Source organism: Penicillium vulpinum (assembly GCF_028829585.1).
Source record: "Penicillium vulpinum strain IBT 29486 chromosome Unknown utg000002l_segment0_segment0, whole genome shotgun sequence".
In the NCBI taxonomy this organism is placed as follows: domain Eukaryota; kingdom Fungi; phylum Ascomycota; class Eurotiomycetes; order Eurotiales; family Aspergillaceae; genus Penicillium; species Penicillium vulpinum.
In genome coordinates this window covers 194,461-218,656 of record NW_026643242.1, presented here as the reverse complement: position 1 = coordinate 218,656, position 24,196 = coordinate 194,461, and the positions used below count along the sequence as shown (strand labels likewise).

The following is a 24,196-nucleotide window of genomic DNA, read 5'->3' as shown; positions in this document are numbered from 1 at the left end:
AGATCCCACTGAGATCCTTACTCTATAAAGCCAACTATTGAGTCAGCTCACCATCAGTTCCTAGCTTGGGCCGAAAGATGTCGTGTTGATGTGAGCGCCAACCCAACTTGAATCCTCCTGATTGGAGTCCTCTTGGCTGATACATATGACCAGTGTCAATAGGCCTACGACCTCCCTTACAACATGCTACGCACTATTTTCCGCAGGAGTCCCCGCCTCGCCTTGCGCCAGCATTTTTCCACGTCTCAACCACGTCACGAGATCAAAGATATCGGTTCTTTGTCTCAGCGCTTAATACCAAAATACCAAGGTGTGGCTGTCCAATTGGGCCTGTTTTATTAGCTCGAAACCTAATGGGTTTTCTCAGAATCCTGTGATGGAGAGTTATTGTGTCTTCAGTGGCCAGCACCGCCACGAAATATCTTCCTTGTGCGCAAGGACTGTGCCCCGGCGGTTACCGATTCTCTGATTGAATTCGTTAAGTACGATCGAGACATGCCCATAGGGACTTGGCATAAGGCTGACATCTATGAGTCATGTTTCCTCTACATACCCATCTATCTCGGTAATTCTGGAGTCAAAGACCGCAGCTGAAGTACATTCGTCGCTCTCTTTTCCCGTTTATTCGGTTTCTCTTGGTGAGAAAACCACCGCACTTCACGATAAAGTTGACCTCACGGTGACTCTGGGTGGTGATGGCACAATTCTACATGCAGCGTCGCTCTTCGCGACCTGCTCAAACGTTCCTCCCGTTCTATCATTCAGTATGGGTACACTGGGCTTCTTGAGTGAGTGGAAGTTTTCTGAATTTAAGCGGGCTTTCCGAGAAGTCTACATGTCTGGAGCTGGGGCAGGGGATCGGACCCCTGTGTTGGAAGATCCTCCGGGGGCGGCACTTACAGAACAGGAAATTGAGATGGGGCCGACCGGATGGTCCTCCGTTCGGGGCAAATCTATGGGCTCTACGCGCGGGGCACGCATTCTGATGCGCAATCGGTTGAAAGTAGGACTGTTTGCTGCCGACGGAACCGAAACGACGCCTATCCGGACCAAGACCGACCAGGGCCAGGGGGTATATGTGATGAATGAGCTACTCATCCACCGTGGCAAGGAACCACACTTGGCTGTGGTAGATGTGTTTGTTGGTGGGCGGTTCCTGACCGAGGCTGTGGCAGATGGAATAATAATTTCAACGCCAACTGGAAGTACAGCCTACAGCCTGAGTAGCGGGGGTAGTATTGTGCATCCACTAGTCCCGTCCATTCTTTTGACGCCGATTTGCGCGCGTAGTCTCAGTTTCCGACCATTGGTTCTCCCATCCAGCACCCCCATCACACTACGGCTAAGCGAAAAGAACCGTGGGCGCGAACTGGAAGTCAGTCTGGACGGAGTTCATTTAGGCCAAGGGATGGGAGTTGGTATGGAGGTCCGAGTTTGGAATGAGGAGATGAGGCATGGGAAGAATGAGTGGCAAGGTGGTGTACCCAGTGTGATGCGAAGAAGTATGGGATGTGAAGCCCATGAGGGATGGGTTGGTGGATTGAATGGATTATTGAAATTCAATCATCCATTTGGAGAGGTATAATTGTATATTATAATGTGTATAATAGTATTCTATATCTATATAATAGTACTATACGGAGTACTTTTCTTTAATGTTTAATGGATATAAGAATAAGACTAATATGATACATATAATAACCTACCTAGAACAAGACTACACCGTACGGAGTAAAATGAGATATATAATATATAGTTATAATAAACTACATACCTATATACACCTAAACATACAACATAATAAAGAATACAAGTATAACATTATATAAAGGAAGACCGTGGATCCCAATCCTCTCATATAAACCAATCTGATTGGCAGAGGCTTGTTTTCTGTAGATGAACTTCTAAAGTACTCTTCCCTATCTCAGGGGACCCCTTTCCTTTCTTCCCCTTCTCCCAACTGTGATTCTTCTTTTTTTGTTCTTTTTTTTACATCTGATATTGTTTTTATTCTTGAGCATCCTCGCAGTGCGAGGACCGCTCTTGATTCTTAACAAAAAAACGGTACACACCCCCATTTCTACCCCTCCTTCGATTCCCTCGATACTACCCTACTCTCCCTTTGTTTTGGGAAATTCGTTTGTTTGGGTGATCACTTTGAAAAAATTAGAAGATCGAGAATCGTTCTGGGAATCATTCTTTTCTTGAATGCAGTTGCTGATTCGCGTCTAGTAACGTTAACTTGTCTTGAGGGCCTCAGGAGGTCTCGGCGCATTCGTTTACCATCCCCTCTCTGCTACCCCCTGCGCGACCTGTGAAATCCCTTGAACAATGGCTTCCTATGGAGGGTACGTAACCATACCATCTTACCCCGAATCTGGGGACTTTTTTTTTACTCACCTTCCAAAGCAACATGTATGCGCCAGAGCAGTTCATGAATCCGGGGCCAGCTCCCCGGCCCCCTACCGACCGACCCCCAAAGTTGACTTTGCCCACCAACAATACAACCACCTCTTTTGGTCAGATGAGCTTGGACTCTCCGATCACACCAGGTCAATCATCCGCAAACCTTTCGCTTTTCCCCAACACCAGTAGCCCTTCGCTGGCTATGTCTCGGAGTAACACCAGTCAAAATGGAATCTCGATCATCAAAGAAGGCACTGTCCGCTGCAAAGAGGACAAATTCTTGGCGACCTGGAATACTCGTTACTTGATTTTGCGCGAATATAAACTCGAATTTTTAAAGAGTGATTCTGGCAAAGTAGTGATTACCTTCCCTTTGTCCTCGGTCACCGCTGTCGCTCGCTCCGAGGATTCCAAGATGGCCTTTGAGGTCACTCGGTTGGCAAACCCGAAGGATGCAAACACCAAAGCCGCACTTCTTGCCCGTGATCTACCCACCAAAACCATCACTTGCGAAGTCAAATCTGATGATGAAATCTATGAGTGGATCGACAAGATTTACGAGCGCTGCCCTGGCATGGGTGGTGTCAGCAACCCGACAAACTTCAGCCACCGTGTCCACGTCGGATTTGACCCAAATACGGGCGCCTTTGTAGGCTTGCCTCCAGAGTGGGAGAAGCTTTTGACATCTTCAGCTATCACAAAGGAAGACTACAAGAAGAACCCTCAGGCCGTCATCGAGGTTCTTGAGTTTTACTCAGATATCAAGATGCGCGAGCAGAACCCGCAATACTACGCTGGAATCAGCCCCCCGCCCAATGGTCAACCCAAGGCATACGGTAATAGTGTTGGGAGCTCCATTGCACCCCCGCGTCCTCCTCCGCCAGGGCCTATGCAGCGCCTTGATAGCACCCAGTCGAAACAATCTGACGGCTCTATGCGCTCTGCGTCATCTTCAATCGGACAGGCAGACCGTGCGACAGACCACCAGCAGCAAGTTGAACGGATGAAAGAAATGGCCGACCAAGAGCGTCGTCGCGTAGAGGAGGAACGTCGTGCCAAGGAGGAGCAAGATGCTTACAATGCATCCATCCCGAAGGGCCGTACTCCTATGGCTCAACAGGAGCTTGGTGGATATGGCGGCGACGAGCCGTCACAGAATAGCCGTTATCAACCAAGCCGGCCGGCCCCTCAGGCTCCAGGATCTACTGCTCGCCAGCAAGACCCTCGGCAGCTCACCGCACAACGTCCCGCACCGGCACCACCGTCGCAGAGTCCTTATGGACAAAGCACCCCCCGAGCACCAGCTGCTCTCCGTACCGATGACCGCCAGGGCTCTCCAAGTTCTCGCTATCCTCCCAATGACCCTCGGGCCCCAGGCTCAGCCAACCGCCCTCAGCAAAACGGTTCCAAAGGACAGGCTGGGCCCCCTCCGACACGCCTGCCGGCCCCCGTTCAAGCTGTGAAGCCGCTGAACATTGCCAACAAGCAAAACGGGAATAAGCAGACCGTTCCCGATGGCGTCCGCCAAGCCGAGGCTGCTCTTACGAAGAAGACAAATCAGCCACGCCAGAAGGAGGTGCGCATGTCAGCCATGTCAGAGAACGAGGTCATGGAACGACTGAGGTCCGTCGTGTCCAAGGACAATCCGAATGAGTCTTACAGCAAGCAGCGTAAGATTGGGCAGGGTGCATCTGGATCCGTGTATGTGGCGCGGGTTAAGGAAAACCCACCTTCAGGTGTTGCCCACGAGCTTTTCCGGACATATGGCCCACGCTGCCAGGTGGCCATCAAGCAGATGGACTTACGCAGCCAACCCCGAAAGGAGTTGATCGTCAACGAGATTATCGTCATGAAGGACAGCCAGCACCCGAATATTGTGAACTTCCTCGACTCATTCTTGCAGGAATCAAGCAATGAACTTTGGGTTGTCATGGAGTTCATGGAGGGCGGTGCGTTGACTGATGTGATTGACAATAACCCAGTAATTAGTGAAGGTCAGATCGCAACAATTTGTACTGAGGTATGCTTTCATCCAATAGTTGTTTTAATCCCATTACTAACGCTTTACCAAAAAGACTTGCAAGGGCCTCGCCCATCTGCACAACCAGAGCATCATCCACCGTGATATCAAGAGTGACAACGTCCTTCTCGACCGTGTTGGCCACGTCAAGATTACTGATTTCGGCTTCTGCGCCAAGCTGACCGAACACAAGAGTAAGCGTGCCACCATGGTCGGCACCCCTTACTGGATGGCACCCGAAGTTGTCAAGCAGAAGGAGTACGGCCCCAAGGTTGACTGTTGGTCGCTGGGTATTATGGCTATCGAAATGATTGAGTCCGAGCCTCCCTACCTGAATGAAGAGCCCCTGAAGGCGCTCTATCTTATTGCCACCAACGGAACCCCCCGTCTCAAGAAGCCCGAGAAACTCAGCAAGGAGCTCAAGTCTTTCCTGAGCGTTTGCCTATGCGTCGATGTCCACAGCCGCGCTTCCGCCGACGAGCTTCTCGCCCACGAATTCCTGCAGACTGGATGCAGTCTGGCTAGTCTGGCTGAGCTGCTCCTCTGGAAGAAATCTACAAACTAGTAACGAACCGAGGTTTCTGTTCTGCTCTTCATTACCATCTGGGTCCCATTTACGCATATTCGTTTAGAGGTCCATGTTCCACTCTCATCCTTGCACGAATCACTCTGTCCCCATGTGCTTCTTTCTCCCTCTCCTTTACTGCACTCTTCGTTGGAGATATCATTGCCGCTCTGCTCTCCTTACTTATCATACACAACCCTGGGCGTGGATAATCTGGCGTTTTATCTGTTTTTCTTTTTCCGCATTCCAATTTCCCTTCAATGCTTGCACAAAAACACATACCATGTCCCCCTCCTATGACGTTCACGATTTGCAAATTACACTGTATTATGTGTCCTTGCACAAAAGCGAAGAATAGTTTAGCATCCAATGTGACTCGACTCGGTTTCTTTATCAAGAAGAATCGGCGTGCACTACGATCGGTGTATGTAACCTTGGGCTCTTTGTGCCATGTTCAGGTACCCAGCCAGTCGTCCAAAAGGATACCAAACAAATGCATGTCTTCATATAACCTTATAAATTCGATTCTATACATGGTTGATAACTTATCTGACTCGAATTTATGAGACAATATACTTAGGGCTTGGGGGAATCTAGATGTCCGGCTGGCTACATACATATGTAGAGATTATATGAGAGAGGTCACATTTCAGATACCACTCTGACGCCATTTTTCACTATCTTTTCAATATATTTTATTCCTCTACTCCGTACAGTGTGATAGCAAGATCGACAGGACGCAAACATCAAATAAGATCTAATATATCATTGACAAGCGTAAAACTAGTATATAACAATTCATACATTCAGCACAAAAGAAACCAACTCCCAATCCAAGAGAAAAAGAAATCAAGGCAACTCCTCTCTCACAGCCCTCCCCAATCCCCCACAAGCCTCACTAAACAAAATCCCAATAAGAACACTCTCCCCCTCAGAAGCCGTCCAACGTCCCGCATCTACAAGCCTCTGCTTCCAAACACTCTGCTCAGATGCAGAAAGATCCTTCCAAGCTTTCAATTTCTCCTCCTCGGACTGCTCAGAATCATTTGCAGACACAGACGCAGCAGTCTCAACAATCACGCTCTGCTCGGCGTTTTGTCCTTCACCGCACCGCACGATGACAGAGACGGACTGCGGCGCGACAGGTTCCAGATCAGCTGGTGCGGCGCCGGCGCGGTGTACGCGGTCCAGGATTTCGCGGAGGGATTCGATCTGCGAGTCTGTGGGTGTAATGGTCGCCACTGGGATATCGGTATCACTGCCGCTTTCATGGGGTGCAAGAAGTGTATCGAAATACGTCAGCTTATCCCGTGGGGGGAGGACGTATTCCCGTGCAATAGCTCCGCGGATACTATCTGGGAGCCACTCTTTGGCGCCAAGGACAGGCGGGGTTCCGCCGCGGATTTCGGAGAAGGCAAGCATTGCGAGACAGATTGCGGATATGGAGAATAGTAGGACGATGATGCTGTAGACTAGTTCCCAGATCTCGGCGGGGCCCGGGGTGACGAGGACGTAGCGTGGGGTGCGGGAGGATGCTGGGAAGGGGGATAGTGGGAATGTGTGTACAACAACTGTGTTGCCCATGCTAACAGAGGCGAGCTTTATGTTCTGTGGGCCGACGTCTGAGGTTACTGGGTTTGGGGGCGCGATGAAGGTTGAGAAGGTGAGTTTTGTCATTGAGAAAGGATGCACATCGCGGAGGGTAGTGTAGGGGCGGAAGTTGCTGTAGCCGCGGTTTGGTCCATAATCCAGGGTAAATAGAGGGATGGAGTTGTCACTGCCGCTGACTGCTATCACGGTTTGTTGTTGACCTTGCGGATTTGTTCCGAGTTGGCAGATATCGAGTCCTAGGCCGATCTTCACGGTTCCGGGGAGCTTGCGATGTCGTAGAATTTTGGACTTGCCCGATTTGCCGCTGGGGATTTGAAGGAGGACGAGTGAGCTGCCGCTGCGGTTTGGGGCGTTTTGGAGGAGAAGCAGGACTCTAGGCGAGAGGAATCGCAGTGCGCGGAACTTAGGCCGTGCCGTGCGGGCTCCGCTAGCGGGCAGAGGAATGGTATAAACAGAGCGGACCTCGGGGGAGCTGTTGGAGCGGTTAGAGGACGATATCTCGCCTACCATGACGTCTGGGCCGTTGGTATATGCCACAAGGAACCGGCCGCGTGCATCGTCGGTCTTTTCTAAGTCGTGTTCGAGGCTGACAAAGTCCAGATCCTCGGCCTCTTCATTACCACTTAATTGGATGCGGCCAATGATATCCTTCTCGCCGGGAGTCTCTGTGACGCGGAAGAACACAATCTCGCCGGATGGTGCGAGTCCCGTCGCAACGGCTCCGATCCGCGTGTGCTTCTCATTGCTATCCTGCCCTTTCGGCCACGGCGAAAGTCTCGTCACTCGCTGGTATGTATCTGAAGCGCCTGGCCTGCTCTTCGTTCGGAAGAGTGATGCTTGCGATAAAGCTGTAGCCTTCCCGGGCATAACCACTTCCTCGGACTTGGTGCCTTTTTTCGCCTTCTCGTCCTTCGCGCTGCCTTCCGCGCTTTGTATCTTCGAAGCAGTAGCAGCGGTGGTCTTCCGCGGCACCTCAAACCGGAATGCGCGAAGATGTTGATTGTTATTCTTTTTCTGTTGCTCTACAGAGCTATTTATACCGGCCAGAGCAACAAGCGAGTCCACCTCGTCGCCAGCCAGCGGGGCCGCAGCCAGGGATGTTACTGAATCTTCATCGCGCGATAGCTTTAAATCAACGGTCTCAGTAATCTTGTCACGGCGAGATGTGTCAATCAGAGACTATACAGAAAACAACAATTAGCATTTTCATGTTTAGACAGGGTGTTTTCTCGAAATGGTGGGACTTGCGATCTTGTTTCCAACTCCGCTGCGCCCTTCGCCACCTCCGCCGCCGACTAGCAGTCGACCGTTGTTGCGCGGGTCAAATTCCGCAGCGAAGAGCGGACATGAGAGTGTCAATTTGGCGGAGTGTACTGTGGGAGCCATTGTTGTTGACAAAGTAGAGTGGTAAGAGGACAGATGACGGAGGTCCCCCGGATTCTTGGCACGGTGGCCCGGATCTGGCTGGGCATGCCATGCCTGGTTAGCGTGATGAATGAAAACTATATTGTATGGATCTGCGATGCGACTGTTCTACCTGTTCTACTTTAATTGATATTGGAACAATACGAAACTAAAAAAAAGTAAATAGTATTTTATCATGCATTCTAAGCATTCTAAGCCTCGATTTCCTGGGAAGTGAATTCGGGCAGGCGCTTGCGGATATCCTCCCATGTCTCGTCGCCCTCAACAAGCGACTTGACAGCCTGGAGGATATCCTCCTCACTGGCACGGACCTGCTTGGTGCTATCGCGGTCGCGCAGGGTAAAGGTGTTGTCCTGAACGGACTGGAAATCCACAGTGATACCGAAGGGTGTGCCCAGCTCGTCGTTGCGGGAGTAACGCTTGCCGATACTGGCAGAAGAGTCATCGACACGGTTGGAGACACCGGCCTTGCGCAGCTTCGCGGTCAGACGCTGGGTCAGAGGCTTGAAAGAGGCATGGGTGGAAAGGGGAACCAGCAGGACCTTTGTGGGGGCAACAGCAGGAGGGAAAGAAAGGACCTATAGAGTATCGTCAGTACCAACATTCATGCCAAAAAAAGAGAGAAAGGAAAACTTACGCCACGAGTCTCGTCACCGGCGCGAGACCAGTAGGAGTGCTCAATAATACTGTACAGAATACGTCCAATACCGAAGGAGGGTTCGATCACGTTGGGGGTGTACTCGCGGACATTCTCAACACGAGTACGCTTCTCAATCTTGATCAGGTCCTTCTCGATCTCAACCTTGCCAGATCCAACACCCTCAACATCAACCTCAATCTTGCCATCCTTCTCGAGATCAAGAGACAGCTTCTCGCGCAGCTCCTGGGACAGGGCCTCAATAGCTGTCTCGACGGTCTTGGCGTCCTTTTGAATCGGGGACCGAACTTCTTCTTCTCGAGGTTAATCTGGTACTCCTCGATACGCAGAGGCTCGGCACGGGCCTGGCGCACCACGAGAGGGGCACCGGTCTTTTCCTTGTGGACAGTCAGATCGTAAGCGGAGCGGTCAGCGCAACCGACACACTCGATCCAACCGTAGCTGGTGTGCAACTCGGCATCCCAGCAGTCAGTAGCGTAGTGAGCCATCTCATTGGCCATGTGCTGACGGAAGCGCAGCTTGGTGGGGTCAACACCCAGCTTCAACAGGAAGGACTGAATGCGGGCCAAGAAATAGCCCAGAGTCTCGTTATCGACCAGTCCAGTCTCAACAGCCTCGCCGATGGTCATCTTGGTCAGCTGGGTGCTTCCGGACAGCTGCACGTTACGGTTGAGCAAGGACATCTCAGTATCCTTGACCTCATGGAAGCGAGCGTGCTTCTTGCCACCCTCTGGGTCGACGTAGTGCTCAATCTCAGCCATGAGGAACTCGCGCACACGCAGGAGTCCCGCACGCGGGGAAATCTCGTTACGGAATGACTTGCCAATGGAGGCAGAGGCGAATGGCATCGACTGCTGGTTGAACTCCAGGAGCTTAGCGAAGTTCAGGAATTGACCCTGGGCGGTCTCGGGACGCAGGTAGCCAGGCATGTTGGCGCTGGGGCCAATAGAGGTCTGGAACATGAGGTTGAAAGAGACCGGAGGCAGCACCTCACCGCCAGTGATGGGGTTACGGATGTCATGCTTCTTGATGAGCTGCTCCAACTCGGGGCCACCGAAGTTGTCGATCTGTGCGAGGGTCTCCTCGTACTCCTTGACCAGGGCATCGTCCAGCTTCTTAGCCTCAGTGCCCTTGGCCTTTCTCTTCTTCTTGGCCTCCTTCTCCTCGTCCACCACAACCTTCTCGCCACGCGCCTGCTTGTCTCCCTTAAGACGGGCCTCGAGCACTTCCTCAACCAAGTGATCGGCACGGAAGATCTCGCCAGTCTTGGGGTCCTTGCACATCCAGTCGGCGAACTTATCCACATGCCCACTGGTCTTGAGGATCTCGTGGGGGGTCAACATGGTGGTGTCGACCTCGAGCATATCCTCCTCGAGCACGAAGTGCTTGCGCCACAGGTCGGTCATGTTGGCGATCAGGGCGGTTCCAGGTGGACCATAGTCATACAGACCAGACACACCACCGTAAATTTCGAAGGAGGGGGTGTAGAACATGCGGCGGCGGAGCATGGAGTCCAGCACCGTGCGGTCGACGGACTGGCCAGTCTTGGTGTTGACGGTGGCCATCTTTGCGTTTCGTTTAGAGGTCTTCGGGGGAGGGGTGTAGGTCCTAAACTGAGTCCGAAAGAAAGACGGAGGGGAAAGAAAAGAGCGGGGGGGGAATCGCAGACGCGGCAATTGAGTCATCCACTACGCAGCCCCTCAGACACCACCGAGAGGACAAAAGATAATGAGTATAGAACGAGAGAGAGCAATCAATTGGCTCGGTATTTTTCTTTTTCTTTTTATTTATTTTCCTTCAAAAGGAGGTCCCCAAGTCACAAGGGTCGAATCGCAGATTGTCGCTCCGGGGAAACAATTGTCCGAGATAATTTATTTCTCGGCGATCTTTACATTTTCCATTGACCTTCAACAGCAGCACTCTACCCTCTCAGCTTTCAAAAATGGGTCCCATCGGCCGATCAGGACCGCCTCCGGGCGTTATGGGTGATATTAAAACCGGCAACAAGATACGCCGGAAGATGAACCATGTCAAGCGCAAGAGAGCCAAAGATGCTGCGCGCCGAGAGGAGCGCTACGCTTTCAAGAAAGAAGAATCCAAGAATCCCCAGTTGAAGGAAGAACGACTTCGCCGCAACATTCCTCTGACCCTCGAGCGGAAACGTGTCTGGAACGAACCCGACAACGACACCGATGAAACCGGCCTGGGATTGAGTGTTGACGTTGAGCGCATCAAGCGCGCCAAGAAAGAAGAAGATGACGAGCTCAATCGGCCATTGGAAGAGGGCGAGGATGACAGTGAGGCTCCGGAGTCCGACAATGAGTCAGTCGACAGTATGCTCGAATCAGACAACAGTGAAGATGAGGATGAGGATGAGGAAAAAGCCGACGACGAAAAAGCCAGCCGTGGCCGGAAGAAGTCCACTCTCCCAAACCCGACAGAGCGTGCCACAAGTCCTACCCAGTCCACACGGAGCACAAACCTCAGCCTTGCTCCTGAAGCATTGGCCGCCAAATTCCCTACACTCTTCACCGAGGGACCCCCACCCACCCCGAAAATCCTTATCACCACCGGCCTCAACTCTACCCTCCACGACCAAGCCGAGACCCTGACCGATATCTTCCCGAACAGCGTGTATATCCGACGTAACGCACACCGGTACTCGCACAAGTTCTCAGTCCGCGAGATTTCCAAATTCGCCGCAAACCGTAATTTCACGACCGTCGTCGTATTGAATGAGGACCAGAAGAAGCCCTCTGGGTTAACGATAGTGCACTTGCCAGTCGGCCCGACTTTCCACTTCTCCATTAGCAACTGGATCGAAGGGAAGCGCCTTCCAGGGCACGGCAAAGCCACCGATCACTGGCCCGAACTGATCCTCAACAACTTCCGTACCCCTCTCGGTCTTCTGACTGCGCATTTGTTCCGCTCACTCTTCCCGCCTCAGCCAGAGTTCGAGGGCCGACAGGTTGTCACTTTGCACAATCAGCGTGATTACATCTTCGTCCGTCGTCACCGCTATGTCTTCCGTGAGAAACGTGAGACTGAGAAGGCTGTCGTTGGTGCTGACGGCAAGGAAATGGTGGGTGCCGAAGGTATCCGCACCGGTCTACAGGAACTTGGACCTCGTTTCACATTGAAGTTGCGTCGTGTTGATAAGGGCATCCAGCGTGCCAGTGGCCAGGAGTGGGAATGGAAGGGTGGAATGGAGAAGACGAGAACTCTCTTCCAACTGTAAATGTCTCTTTATGTTGTTATTTTGTTATTCTTGGTTTTGCATGGGGTTCAAGGGGAGTTATATCCAAAAGCTTGTCTGGTTTCATTGCAATGGACAAAATTTACGTATCCTACAAACCTCCATGGACATTTATACTCTGTAGGCTATAGAGGCTGCGCCTGTTCCTAGATTAGTTACTTATACAAAGACATTCGTTGGCTCTTCATCTCCAAGACACTAATATAAGTAGTCGTCAAGTAAGCAACCTTGCCAACCTTGGAAGTAAGAAAGTCCCTCCTAAAACGTACAACGAGGCTGATAATATTCTGTCATATGATAGGCTAACGTATCCTTTTTTGATTCATTCAAGTCCGCTGCGTCTATCTTAATGATCAATTAGACACATTTGGTGCATTCAGCCATTGACCAACCGTTGCCGAAATTGGGACATCGAGCGATGTCCTTAGCATACGAACAAATGCCATTAAAGTAGTTCGAGTAAAAGAACGCTTCGCGGTCAAGATCGGATATGCAATTCCCCCTTTAGAAGCAGAGAATACGGCGTTCGTTGCAGCCAACAGCAAGCTTTCTGTGTCGAAGGTTTACGCCAACTTTGTCGACCCAGAAAAGATACATCGTTATGGATTTTATCCTATGTAGGGACCGACTTGTTACTACCATCGCTCACACCAGTCAAGAAGACGATGGTCAGCTAGCAGATCAGAGAAGCTCTTACCGAACTACTAACAATACCACCACCAGGGTGCCTTGGAAACTTGAATAGCACGCCTTATATCAATGGTGTTCTATCAACGCCAGATAACAACCCAAGTGTTTCTGGGCTATTCCAGGACTAAGAACAGATACATCAAGGAATACTAGATAAGCTAGGCCAAACACAGTCATCGCACTACATTCGTTTATTGAGAGAAATAGTCAATCGCACCCTTAAGAACCACCGAACTGTTTTTCCCCATAGAGATCTGCAGCCAAAGAACATAGTCGTAGAGCGAAGAGAGATCTGTGGTAATGGAGGTGCATACTTCAAAAGTGACTCTTATTGACTGGAATTTGTCGGGCTAATACCCTGAGTTTTGGGATTTTTGCAATTCAGCGTTGTCTTGTCAAATGAAATACCTGTTGGAATATCTCATGATGCATGTTGTTCACTTGTTGGTCTTTTACTAGTGATACATTATCTCCGCTGAAATCTGGACAAATCTGCCTGTGAGATAATGTCAACTCTTTTCATCCTGGGATATGGGAGCAGGAAAGCCGCCTAAAACAGTAAATTTGCTAGCAGTGTTGATTGCATTGGCCCCAGGGCGGGACACCTGTCGTACATTTGTGTTGCTATTCCGGTTTTGCATAGGTTTAGAGGGCAATTCATAAAATTCACGTACGTACAAACTTCCATTCATACTCAGTTATTCCTCTGACCAATTTAGCTCCCTAATCTACCAAGTAACGGTCTTCGAACGCTCGATAGCCGCCCTGGTCACTTCATCAATATCCTCCTTCGGCAAGCCAAGCAAGCTATTCAGTGTGCCCTTGGACTCGAAGTTGCCAGCACCATCATCAAAGAAGATCCGCGTATACAGCATCTTCACAAATCCAATGCGGTCACCCTGATGCATCTCCTTCAAACCATTCTCATACCTCTCCTTAGCCGATTCTTTTGTGATAGTCCAGTCCTGTTCTGTGATCCCGGTGACCCTAAAAACAGACTCCAGCATATCTATCTGGCTAACAGTGAAAGAATCAACATATACAATCTGATTCTTCAAGTTCTCAAGGCAAGCCCCGCCGTTCCCTTCGGCCTTGATTGGCATGCTACAAAGACTAGCAACAGTTCGGCCAACCTGAGGCCAGGTTGAAGTTGAGATCTTGGTCTTTCCCTCGTCAAATAATGTAACAGTGCGATTGGCAAAGTCTATTCCGAAGGCTGATGGAATGGCCAGGCTCCATTCGTACCAGAAGCCCGTGTTGACTGCAATGTAGGAGCTTTTGCCTAGATCAGTGATCGCTTTGCGAATCGGTCCTATGGATACAATAATATTGTCAGAGGACCTTCCATGCTAACTGCAGTTACACTGGGATTCGCTGCTCACCCTTCGATTGAAACACCACCAGATCTTGAGCCAGATCCTCGTTCGCGGTATCGGGTGCCCATTCATTCGGGAAAATCCAAGGTACACCGGCGTCACCAGCGGCTTTGATGAGCATCATATCAATTTCCGGTGGTGCATACCCATTCAATGCAATTATCAGTGCATCCTGGCCCTTGAGGGCCTCCACAATAGTCTCCAGCTTACTATAGTCGACTGGCTTGACGATCACGCCGTCTGGCAGCTTGCTCTGGCCACCAGCCCGGGTGATGGCTGTGATAGTATGTCTGCCAGTCTTGAGCAGGGCGTCGGTCATAATACCACCGCTATTACCGCTGGCCTATTGTGGTTGTTAGCTGGTGTTTTATAGATGGGTAAATTATGTCGCTTACTCCGGCGATAGCAACGTTGATGATGTAGTTTGAAGCCATTGGTACTTGCGCGATTAAATTTTTTCTTGTATGAAAATAGATATTATAGCAGTCTTGTTCTCTTTGGATAGAATTGCAGAGATTGTACTGAGGATGTTCTTTTATCCTATAGATATTCGGGGCTCCGGAGGGCGAGACGGAGATAATGTAGTTAACACCGTTAGTAAATTTCTTATTCAAAACAAAAGATTCCCGTATCATTGGGGGCGATTCTTGCAGGAGTAGCTGTGGTATGTCTGAATAAATCCTTTGGAATGTTCTACTATCAGTTGGTTCTAGAAATACTTCGCTATAAGCCCTATTCTACGACAGAATCAACACTAATGCGTCTATGAGATTTATTTTTTTTCATGTCGCATCATCGGTGACATAGAGCTTCAGTTTGTTGTTAAAAGCTTTGTATACGGATTGAGATGTACTGACTCGCAAACACTAATGCAATTAAAATCAATATTCTACATGTAACAAGGAGAACACTATATGTGCTGGCCCATTGCATTGAATTGATTTACTAGATAAGGATTTGAAACGGCTTTGGTTACAAGGACCAAACTATCAAAGCCCTATGTTGTAGTCCTTAAAACCAGAGGCCGAAGAAGAGTATAAACATGGAGATAAGCAATTCCTTAACCCCGATATCAGCCAAGTCACGAGACGATCTCCCGTACCTGAACCAATGGCAATAGAGAGAAAAAAAAAGAATACAATACATGTTGAACAAAGTACAAAGTACACAAAACGTCATCTCCTCCCTACAAATATGGAGATACTCCCCCGCCGTCTCCTCTTCATAGCCTCAATAGGGAATCCAGCCCCCTACCAAAACACCCGACACAGCGCCGGCCACCTCCTCCTCGACGCCTTAAAACCCCTCCTCGAAACCGCCCTCCCAAACACAGGCCTCTACCACGAGACATGGAAAAGTCCATCCTACATGAACGTAACAGGCCCGAACCTCGTGCGCCGACTAGAACAATGGGCAACAGAGCGAGCCAACCGTCTTGAAAGAATCGCGAACGTCGCCGCAACTCGCTCGTCTTCATCAACTCCAAACCTCCCCGCACAAACCACATACCCAACAACCCTCGTTATCCTCCATGATGAACTCTCCATCGCCTTAGGAAAGGTGCGCGTCGTACGCGGCGGTCCTGAGGCATTTAGTTTGCGAGGCCATCGCGGTCTTATCAGTATCTGTGAGACACTGCGCAAGAAAGGGTTGTATCCACGCTCTGCGGCGAGTAAGAGTGCTTCCGGGCCGTTGGCGGATCTGTCGATATTGCGCGTGGGTCTCGGTATCGGCCGTCCGACGTCACATGAGACGGGTGCTGTTTCGGATTATGTGCTGAAGGCTGTTACTGATAAGGAGCTAAAGGCTTATCATGCCGCGGCGATGCCTGTGGTGGATACTATTCGGGAGGAGCTTTACAGACCTGCGGGGAAGGTCTGATATTGATCTTTGGTGATGTGTATGTATAGTGTGGATTTTTTTGGAGTACAATAGAAATTATGCCCCCTCCCCCATCATGATTGTTGCTTTATGTGATTTCTTCATATTCGCAGGCGAAGGCATGGAACGTTGAATTGAAGAAAGCGATGAAGAGCAATGTCAATTCAGCTCATGTATTAATCATGTACAGAGAAAACGCCTGGTGGAAATAGCTGCCGATATTTGATCGACAAAAGCAAAGAAAAGAAGAAAAAAAGCACGAGGTTGTTGCGCAGATCTCAGCGCAGCAAAGAAACATCCGGTATTATGCTAATAGAGTGGTTCATTAAAAGAACAGCTCAAACGGTTCCAGCTATGCTCAACTCGCGAATCTCCTGCAACACCTCCTCAACCCGGTTATCCAAATCACCCTTAGCATACTGGTCGCGAGTTTCGGCATCGAGGTACTGCTGCACCTGCGCCATGCGGGAATAAGCTTCGGCACAGAAGCGCAGCTGGATTTTGACGAGAGCTTCGAAGCTGGGGTCGAGGTAGGGCACACGTAGGTCGATAAGCTGGGGGAGTTCGGTGAAGAGCTGCTCGTTCAGCTGCTCGTAAGCCTGTTTGGCCATCTCGGCTTCGCGCTCGGTCCGTGGCAGCTTGGTAACGTCCTTATCGGGCTTCTCAGTGAGCTTCTTGACCTTGGCGCGCATGGCGTCATAGTCTAGTAGCTTGTGGTTGCGTTTCTTGATGCATTCGTTGACGTCGGGGAAGTAGGCGCAGAATCGGGAGATGGGGTCGAGGACGGTAGTACTTTGGCTTCTGTCAGCACTACTCATGTGTACTCGTCAGTAGAACAAGGATCTCCTACCGGTATGGTCCATCCAGAGCTTTGATAGTCTCGGCATCAAGATCCTCAACGGCCTGCTTGTAGCTTCGGCTCACACCATCTTTTGTTCCAGCATCGCCGTAGAAGGCATCAATTGTCTCCGCAATGCGCATTTGGGACGCCGTCATGGCTAGAAAGAGTTAGCCAACTGATCAATCAGATCCAACAATTCGCAAAGCAAAAGGTCACCAACCTCGTAGTGAATCCAGGTAACCCTTCGCCTCCTTCTGCAATCGATTCGCAGCAGTCTCCATAGTCCGGTATCGCCTGTAAAGAACAAGATTAGTTCCAGTCCTGGTCTAACCATTCCTAGGCAACAGCGGGGACAACCATACCGTTCCTCGATCTCATAATCGCGATCATTCGTTCTCTCGACATGTCCTATACAAGTAACGAGTCAGCAGGTCAATTGCACATATATGGCGCTGCAGGTAGATCGCGCGTGGCGCATAGCTCAATCCGAGATCGCCATCTCTTGATTCATTGCGGGGTAGAACTCGACAAACTCACCCGTCTTCATCATCACCTGCGTTGTCGCACGGTTGACATTCTTCTTGAACCCTATCCATCCACGCGGTTAGATTCGCTCGGATTGGCACCGGTTCATAAGTCCGAGGGTTTTGGTGGGATGAGGCGTACCTGCCCAAGACATGGTGGCGGTGTGGTTTCGGAGGACCCGGAGATGGGGATCGGCTTGGAGTTGGGGGTGGGTTATGGGTTGTAAGTGGGTGCGGAATAGAAGTGAGTCGTGGGGTGACTGCAGTTGACTGCCACTGATAATAATCTCCAGAGTTAAGCTGTAGGGAAAGTCGTGGAGGTTCCTAAACCCGATGCCAAGGCCAAACCGATTTGATCTGCCTTACCGGTGTGGCTATGTGTGGCTGAGTATATGCTTATGTCATGTTTTCCGGATGCGGGTACGTCATGAATGTATGGTAGGGCTGGAGTCTACATCAGCGTTGCATTATTCAGGGGTTCCTCCTAGAGTTCAGGTTTTTTCTTTTCTTGTGCAAAGATACACAGACTGGTAATACTAGGTATAGCCTGCCAAGGTACGGAGCACTCCGTACATGTATCCTATATTGTATATATGTATCATTTTGTGACATTCCTACTCCAACCAGGTACATATAGCCGCTTTAACGCTGATAGGCGAGCAATCAAAAGAGAGAGATAATAAACCGCCTTGAAACATAATTACCCTTTCGATAGTACTAGATAGTGTGTAAGGCTGGGTTTTGCATCCGCCGCAATATGCATGGCATGTGCATAGGTATTCCTCTTATCCACTTCGCCCAGGCTGTAATGCTGATGCCTAAGTAACTGAGTTATGTGCGGTTCTTGGCAGATAATTATATGACAATGATATGACAAATGTGACTTGAGTTCGAGTTTTTCTCGGGATTCCTTATTGGATTGGGGGGAAAGGAAGTTACAGAGTTGGAATCCACCGCTTTAGCTGCATATATTACCGAGTTGCATATGGAGTACAGACGTAAGGCATGTACAATAATGAAAGCGAGAATAATTAGATGTCAGTCCAGTATGTGACACTTGATTGCATCAGACTATTGGGGCCTTTTGTTTTTCTAATGTGTGGAAGATGCATGGATGATGAACTTTGATCGGGAGATGCAAGTTGAATGATATCACTGGCCCTGACTAGATGATGTATTGGAAAGATATCGCTAAATCTACTGCAAAGTGCTGATCGTCGTGACACTTGTGGACCTTGCACTCGGTTGATAGGCGCCGATCTTCGCATTGATGTCATAGTGCTCGGGGCTGTAAATTGTGAACTTGAAGGTTGAATAGAGGTACCTGCTTAGTCGTATGAGGGGAGATAGGACCTTGCGACGAACCTGGTATGCTGGAATAACCGATGTGCGTCTTGCTACGTGAAAGCAAGTCACATGTAACAGATATTGAAAATGCCTAAGCCGTATATACAAAAAGCATCGTTAATATGTACTAGAATCATCAAAACGAGAAGAAAACCCAAAGTGAAAAAAAAAAACAAAGGTTCAGACAACCTCCAGTGTAGGATATCTCACTTAGGTCCCGATTCCTGTCCCTGATCCTGTTCCTGGTCCTGCTGTTGTTGTGGACAACATAGCCTCTGCCTACAATCATGTTGATAAGGAACCCACAGGAACCCAGAAACTGCAACCCAAGTGAGAATACCCATATTCGCCCGCTAAAGCAGGGCTTGTCATAGTGGTACAAGGGAAGAAAGTTCAAATGGGGAATTGCCCGCCAACGCCAGTAGAAACTTGAAGGCACCTGCCGAAACCCCGCAACGCGAAAAAAAAAGACCAGACGGGATGAACTCCGGAAGAACTGTAAAGGAAAACCAGATCATAAGAAAAGAGTCATGATTCTTCGTTGCATTGACGTTGAAGACATGAGGATCCAGACAAAAAGACAAGCTAAAAGATGGATCGATATAATAAAGCACAGGCTGAAGAGGCTGAAGGGATACAGTGTGGATGCGCCAGAGCCACCAAACAAGATTAAGAGAAGAGAGAGAGAAAAAAAAAGGCAAATAAAAACCTTCGTAAGGGGCCTCCTTCTAGTTTAGGAGCATTCGAAAGACAAAAAATCAGTGAGCCTCTCCTCGAATGGGTGTACGATAAATAATCACCCTGTGATGCAAAATGTAAAGGGATGGTTTGAGGTGCTATCAAACCTTAAGGTGCGGGCCTGTGACCTCGACACCTGACAATTTTCACGTTGAAGCAAATTAGAACCCTTCCTCGCCAGCCTTGCACAGCTTGATCTGGCGTACCCATTCGGATTTAAGGACCTGTGAGGCATTGATGCGGCGAGAAGGATTGGGATCAAGGATGGAGTAGATCACATTGCGACAACGAGCCTGAGAATTCATAAGTCTTTGCCCTGCAGCCGCAGGAAGGGGATTAGCTTGTCTTACCCGATGTAACGTCTCAATTGGGGCGTATCCATCCTCATGTTTGCGACCATCCAAGTACCTCTGGTAGAATTCATCTTCATCCTTGCGTGCCACCCGCCAAAGATGCCGCCCGGTACGCATAGCCATGTAGATCACTCCAGTTGCCCAGAGATCAACTGCTCGAGGATCAAATTCCCTCTCAACGTATTCCTCGGGGGCGATATAGGGAGCGGAGCCACAGAGTCCGGCGGTCATATGGGCTTCCTTCTCCCAGGCCATACGGAAACATTCGCCGTTGCCAAAATCGGTGATCTTGAGTGCACCGTGAGTGGTCAAGAGCAAATTCTCGGGTTTGAGATCGCGGTGTGCGACACCCATTTCGTGCATATACTCAACACCTCGCATCAACTGCTTGAAAAAGCAGTCGGCTTCGGCGACTTCCAACTTGCCAGCAGCAAGGACCAAAGTGTATAGATCGCCACCAGCACAGTATTCCATAACTTCACAGTAATCTCCCTTGGCATCTTGTAAGAGGTCCAAAGTGTGAATGACGTTCGGGTGACGAAGTGACGATGAGATGCAAAATTCGGAAGTCAGTCGTTTTTGATATTTTTTGGTGGTTTCTTGGGGCCGGCGGCGGAACTCCTTGACAGCATACAGCTGTTCACACTTGGAATCTTGAGGATCGACCTTGTGCGAGATACGCACGATACCGAAAGCACCACGACCCACAATCTCCTGACACTTGCCGTACTTGTCAACCAGGGAAGCAGTGGCATTGGGACCACCCTTCTTATCAGCAGCCAGCTTATCACGCTCCGTCTTGAACTGATCAATCCAGGTCGACATCAGCGACAGCTGTTGCTCATCCACATGGTCGTCCTTTTTCCGGCCACCCAACATGTCCCGCAGTAGATCGGTGAGCTTCTCTTGCCGTCTAGCGCTTCTGAGGTTATGTGAGTGGTTTCCAAGAGCTTCCGTCAGGACCTCAAATCGCTTGTGGGCTGGAGCTCCATCTTTTGTCTTTTTATCGTCCACTTTCTTCTTATCGGACCTCTCCACAGGTTCATTCTTGAGCGAGGGGTTTCGTGATGGAGTTCCGGAATTTTCTCCTCTCGAGGGAGGTCTAGAAGGAGGTCGGGAAGCAGGTCTGGAAGCGGGTCTGGAGGCGGGCTGAGAGGATGGCTTCGAGGTCTTGCCGTTGAGAGGCTGGATACTTTCTAAGCTACTATCGGATAGGTCACGAGGACCTTCGTTGATCTCTCTGGATGGTGTGGATTTCCCTGAGCTGGAAAACATGCGGGTGAGACGAGCGGCCATGGTGGCTCTAGTCGGTTTTGCGGGAGAGGCTGCCGGAGGGAGGTCTCCGTTTGCATGGGCAGTGAGATTCATGCCCGCAACGGCGTGTGTTACCGAAGCATCTCCATCGCGAGGATCATATGAATGTTGTGAAGCTGCGGCGGAAGAGACTGCGGAAGGCACAGGTGAAGGGGAAGGTGGAGTCATGTGCGATGGATCGACAGGTGAAGATTGGAAGAATGAGGAGTGGGACACGAAATTCTCCGTCCCCAAGGTAGAAGACGAGCGTCTACAGCTCGCACGAAGCTGCCACGGATCAAGATAGTCTTAATGGTAAAGATAAAGAAAAGTGAGAAGAGGCGAAAAAATAAGGGAAAAAATAGGTGGCCTAGTGTTGGCCTGAGGCAGCAAGGGCAAAAGGTGACGACAGATTCGGAAGCACAAAGAGATATGGGAAGTATTGGAACCAACACACAATGAAATGAAGATTTCTGGCAATGAGGAGCCTGGGGTATATAGACAATAAAAGAGGAGAGGGAATGGAATATATTAAAAAGAAAGAGAGAAGCAAGTGGGATAAATTTGGCGATGCTAGAGAACTTGAAATACAAGGAAATCTATTTTTTTTGTGTATTGGAGAATTACCATTGAACATAGATGTAATATTACATATATTTTAAAAAATGAAAAAATGAAATATAACTTCCATATCGAGAGAAGGGAAAAAAAATGTGGGCACTGTAACCTTGGAAAATGGGTACAACTAGGCATTATGAGATTATTATGAGATTATTAATGTTCGGGGCTCCTCTACCCGGTGTTTCTACGCGATTCTGGTATAGGGCTACTGCATACGGCGACTCCGGCGCTGTGAGACGACATATGTACCATCTAGGGATATATAATTGTTTTAGAGGGTCTAGAATATGTATTTAAGTACTCCGTACTCTGTATACATTCTTTAATAAAATGTGGCGCATACATTTTCATAGTAGTATACGGCAACGGAGTAGAGCAGAGGAAAGGATTCCCGAGGTCCGTTCCGAGGCTTTAACAGTGAGTGATTTAGGTAATCCCAATGAAACATTGAATCTCCATTTAAGTACAATAAGTATAAAATAGTAAAAGGACAGGTTTTCTTTAAAAAAAAATCGGGACTGGAACTGTGTATTCCATATGTAATTTATGTTATTTTATTAAGTGACGTTGGTTTGAAAGTGACGTCTTTCCATATAACCCATATAACTATTGAGTATATAGTAGATCGCTTATCCTAAATGTATGTATATATTAGAAAATACAAAAAAGTAGCTTTGATAGTTCCGCCACCACATCAAAGGAGTGAGGCTGTGCAGGTCTGCACAACCAAAGCTAGTCGTGATTCGATCAGACCCCCGCACCCAGCCGATGTACTGGGTGCACCGTGTGGCGGTAGTCATTCCCGAGGCCCTTATATATGTGAGTTTTGAGGGGTACCTCTCTGGGGATATCCAGTTAGATCCATTCATCCGGTATGATTGGGAGAATCCTATTCATTAGCCGAAGCTATTTTTTTTTTACAATATGAACGTTTTGAAAAAAAAAAAGGATGTGCTTTATTACCCTATATAGTAGGTGGGGGATTATCTACAATTGATAGTATAGTACGGAGTAAAGATCAGGCCATTCTTTTTTGTTTTCCATGTATAGATTGACATATGTCATTCGGTGCATTTATGTTGTAACAAATCCCAGCTTCTCAAAAGGGACACTGTCCTCGTTGGAAATCCTAAATGCTCTATTAGCCAATTGTCAGATCCCTCCGTTTATACCCGTGCTCACTCGCTACTTTCAACGTTCACCCGGTCTCAACTCGATCAACCCCCTAAAATCCCCATTTCTGAACACTAATTCCTACCCACTGATTCCCGAGCGATTGCCGCTACGTAACAATCGCGCATGCACATCTCTCTATCGGGGTCGTGGAAACGGCGTGGGTTCTCGGTGTGATAGAGTCTTCCCCCCGCAGCGATGTACAACGTACATAATGCTCTAGTACGTTATAGGGGGAATACGATAGAGAGGGTAGCTTTCCGCTATCTAGCGTCATTCGGACAGATGACGGCATTTGAGATGTGCTCATGTGGTGGTGCAGATTGACTAACATCTATCTGTTCACCTGGGGCAATTGAAAAGGATTGGATAGAATATATCACTCTTCTTTTCGAGCCTATCATGTTTGTACAAGAAGTATGTCAGCCCTCTTATGCTATTACTATTGGAATGTAAAATGCGGAATGTTCACCGTCTCTTCGGATGCGATTTCCTTGGTACTTCCGTGTGGGGAATTCTTGACACGGTATACAATATAATGTCTTACTTCGAAGGATTTCCATACTAGCTTAAGCTTCGCGTTGACCTCGGGCTTTGTTTTCGAGCTAGTACGAAGTAGTAGCTAGTATACTCCATGTTGTTCAATGCTCCTTCTTACCCCGGATTACTGTTTTCCGAATAAGCCCGTTAAGTGACCTCATATAAGAAATACTATAGAGATACAGAACAATAGAAAATAACAATACAGGTAACGCAAAACAAAAAAATATAAAAAACAGTCCACTTCTCACACAAGCTTCCGTATTCAGAGCTAATGACTACGAGGGATTTTCACTCGCCAATCACAACCCTAAAAGAAACCCCATCTTAATTTCGCAACTCATTATGCACCATGCGATATACGGAGTACAACGCATACAACATATACAAATGTACCCTTCTATATCAATGTTATAACCTATGGGTCTAATCTTTCTACCCCTCTTCCTATCAAATTTCAATTTGAATTCCCTCGCACACGTTCAACCTTGATGACTATTGATTACATGATTCGTGGGTACTCAATTGCTTCTTTTGGCATAGTTTATGCAGTGCTTTTATCTCTTCTTTGGGGGTTTATGAAAAGTCCTTCCTCCAATCCCCTTGTGAATGTGGATATATATATCGAGAATAAAGGACAAACAGAATAGATACAAAAACACTCAGATTCAAGTTCATTTTTAGCTTCGAAGGAATCGTTCTTTCAGATTAAAGCTTGCTCTCAAGTACGGTACTTTGCTCTGTCATGTTAGTGTTTTAAGGGCCACTTTCTACAGTCCAATCGCTTTTGATCGCCAGCAACATACACAATTGCTATATAGATAATGCTGACAATGCTCTCATGATTAATCTTTATCCGCACGCTTTGATCCTTAGTC

General features: G+C 48.7%; 9 protein-coding genes across 9 annotated transcripts; 4 read left to right on the top strand and 5 right to left on the bottom strand.

Annotated features, from left to right (window-relative positions):
* Positions 1-183: 183 nt before the first annotated feature.
* Positions 184-4,991, top strand: N7479_003156 (serine/threonine protein kinase CLA4; the record flags this gene model as incomplete). The annotated part of the gene is made up of 6 exons (XM_057250853.1): positions 184-310; positions 368-482; positions 535-1,579; positions 2,253-2,314; positions 2,410-4,426; positions 4,482-4,991. 6 exons carry the CDS (start codon positions 184-186, stop codon positions 4,989-4,991), a joined length of 3,876 nt encoding a protein of 1,291 aa, XP_057110178.1.
* An 849-nt stretch (positions 4,992-5,840) lies between these two features.
* On the bottom strand, positions 5,841-7,988 carry N7479_003155 (uncharacterized protein; the record flags this gene model as incomplete). Its single annotated transcript, XM_057250852.1, has 2 exons — positions 5,841-7,781; positions 7,866-7,988. 2 exons carry the CDS (start codon positions 7,986-7,988, stop codon positions 5,841-5,843), a joined length of 2,064 nt encoding a protein of 687 aa, XP_057110177.1.
* A 230-nt stretch (positions 7,989-8,218) lies between these two features.
* On the bottom strand, positions 8,219-10,250 carry N7479_003154 (glycine--tRNA ligase; the record flags this gene model as incomplete). The annotated part of the gene is made up of 3 exons (XM_057250851.1): positions 8,219-8,605; positions 8,665-8,930; positions 8,969-10,250. 3 exons carry the CDS (start codon positions 10,248-10,250, stop codon positions 8,219-8,221), a joined length of 1,935 nt encoding a protein of 644 aa, XP_057110176.1.
* A 377-nt stretch (positions 10,251-10,627) lies between these two features.
* On the top strand, positions 10,628-11,923 carry N7479_003153 (rRNA-binding ribosome biosynthesis protein RPF1; the record flags this gene model as incomplete). Its single annotated transcript, XM_057250850.1, has 1 exon — positions 10,628-11,923. The coding sequence occupies one exon, from the start codon at positions 10,628-10,630 to the stop codon at positions 11,921-11,923; it is 1,296 nt and encodes a 431-aa protein (XP_057110175.1).
* A 777-nt stretch (positions 11,924-12,700) lies between these two features.
* On the top strand, positions 12,701-12,966 carry N7479_003152 (uncharacterized protein; the record flags this gene model as incomplete). Its single annotated transcript, XM_057250849.1, has 2 exons — positions 12,701-12,733; positions 12,766-12,966. 2 exons carry the CDS (start codon positions 12,701-12,703, stop codon positions 12,964-12,966), a joined length of 234 nt encoding a protein of 77 aa, XP_057110174.1.
* A 393-nt stretch (positions 12,967-13,359) lies between these two features.
* Positions 13,360-14,441, bottom strand: N7479_003151 (aromatic alcohol reductase; the record flags this gene model as incomplete). The annotated part of the gene is made up of 3 exons (XM_057250848.1): positions 13,360-13,943; positions 14,014-14,350; positions 14,403-14,441. The coding sequence occupies 3 exons, from the start codon at positions 14,439-14,441 to the stop codon at positions 13,360-13,362; spliced, it is 960 nt and encodes a 319-aa protein (XP_057110173.1).
* Positions 14,442-15,201: 760 nt separating this feature from the next.
* On the top strand, positions 15,202-15,888 carry N7479_003150 (Peptidyl-tRNA hydrolase; the record flags this gene model as incomplete). The annotated part of the gene is made up of 1 exon (XM_057250847.1): positions 15,202-15,888. The coding sequence occupies one exon, from the start codon at positions 15,202-15,204 to the stop codon at positions 15,886-15,888; it is 687 nt and encodes a 228-aa protein (XP_057110172.1).
* Positions 15,889-16,226: 338 nt separating this feature from the next.
* N7479_003149 (amphiphysin-like protein RVS161) lies at positions 16,227-17,408 on the bottom strand (the record flags this gene model as incomplete). Its single annotated transcript, XM_057250846.1, has 6 exons — positions 16,227-16,680; positions 16,739-16,886; positions 16,950-17,023; positions 17,092-17,137; positions 17,267-17,317; positions 17,396-17,408. 6 exons carry the CDS (start codon positions 17,406-17,408, stop codon positions 16,227-16,229), a joined length of 786 nt encoding a protein of 261 aa, XP_057110171.1.
* A 2,091-nt stretch (positions 17,409-19,499) lies between these two features.
* Positions 19,500-21,173, bottom strand: N7479_003148 (serine/threonine protein kinase SAT4; the record flags this gene model as incomplete). Its single annotated transcript, XM_057250845.1, has 1 exon — positions 19,500-21,173. One exon carries the CDS (start codon positions 21,171-21,173, stop codon positions 19,500-19,502), a length of 1,674 nt encoding a protein of 557 aa, XP_057110170.1.
* Positions 21,174-24,196: the final 3,023 nt, after the last annotated feature.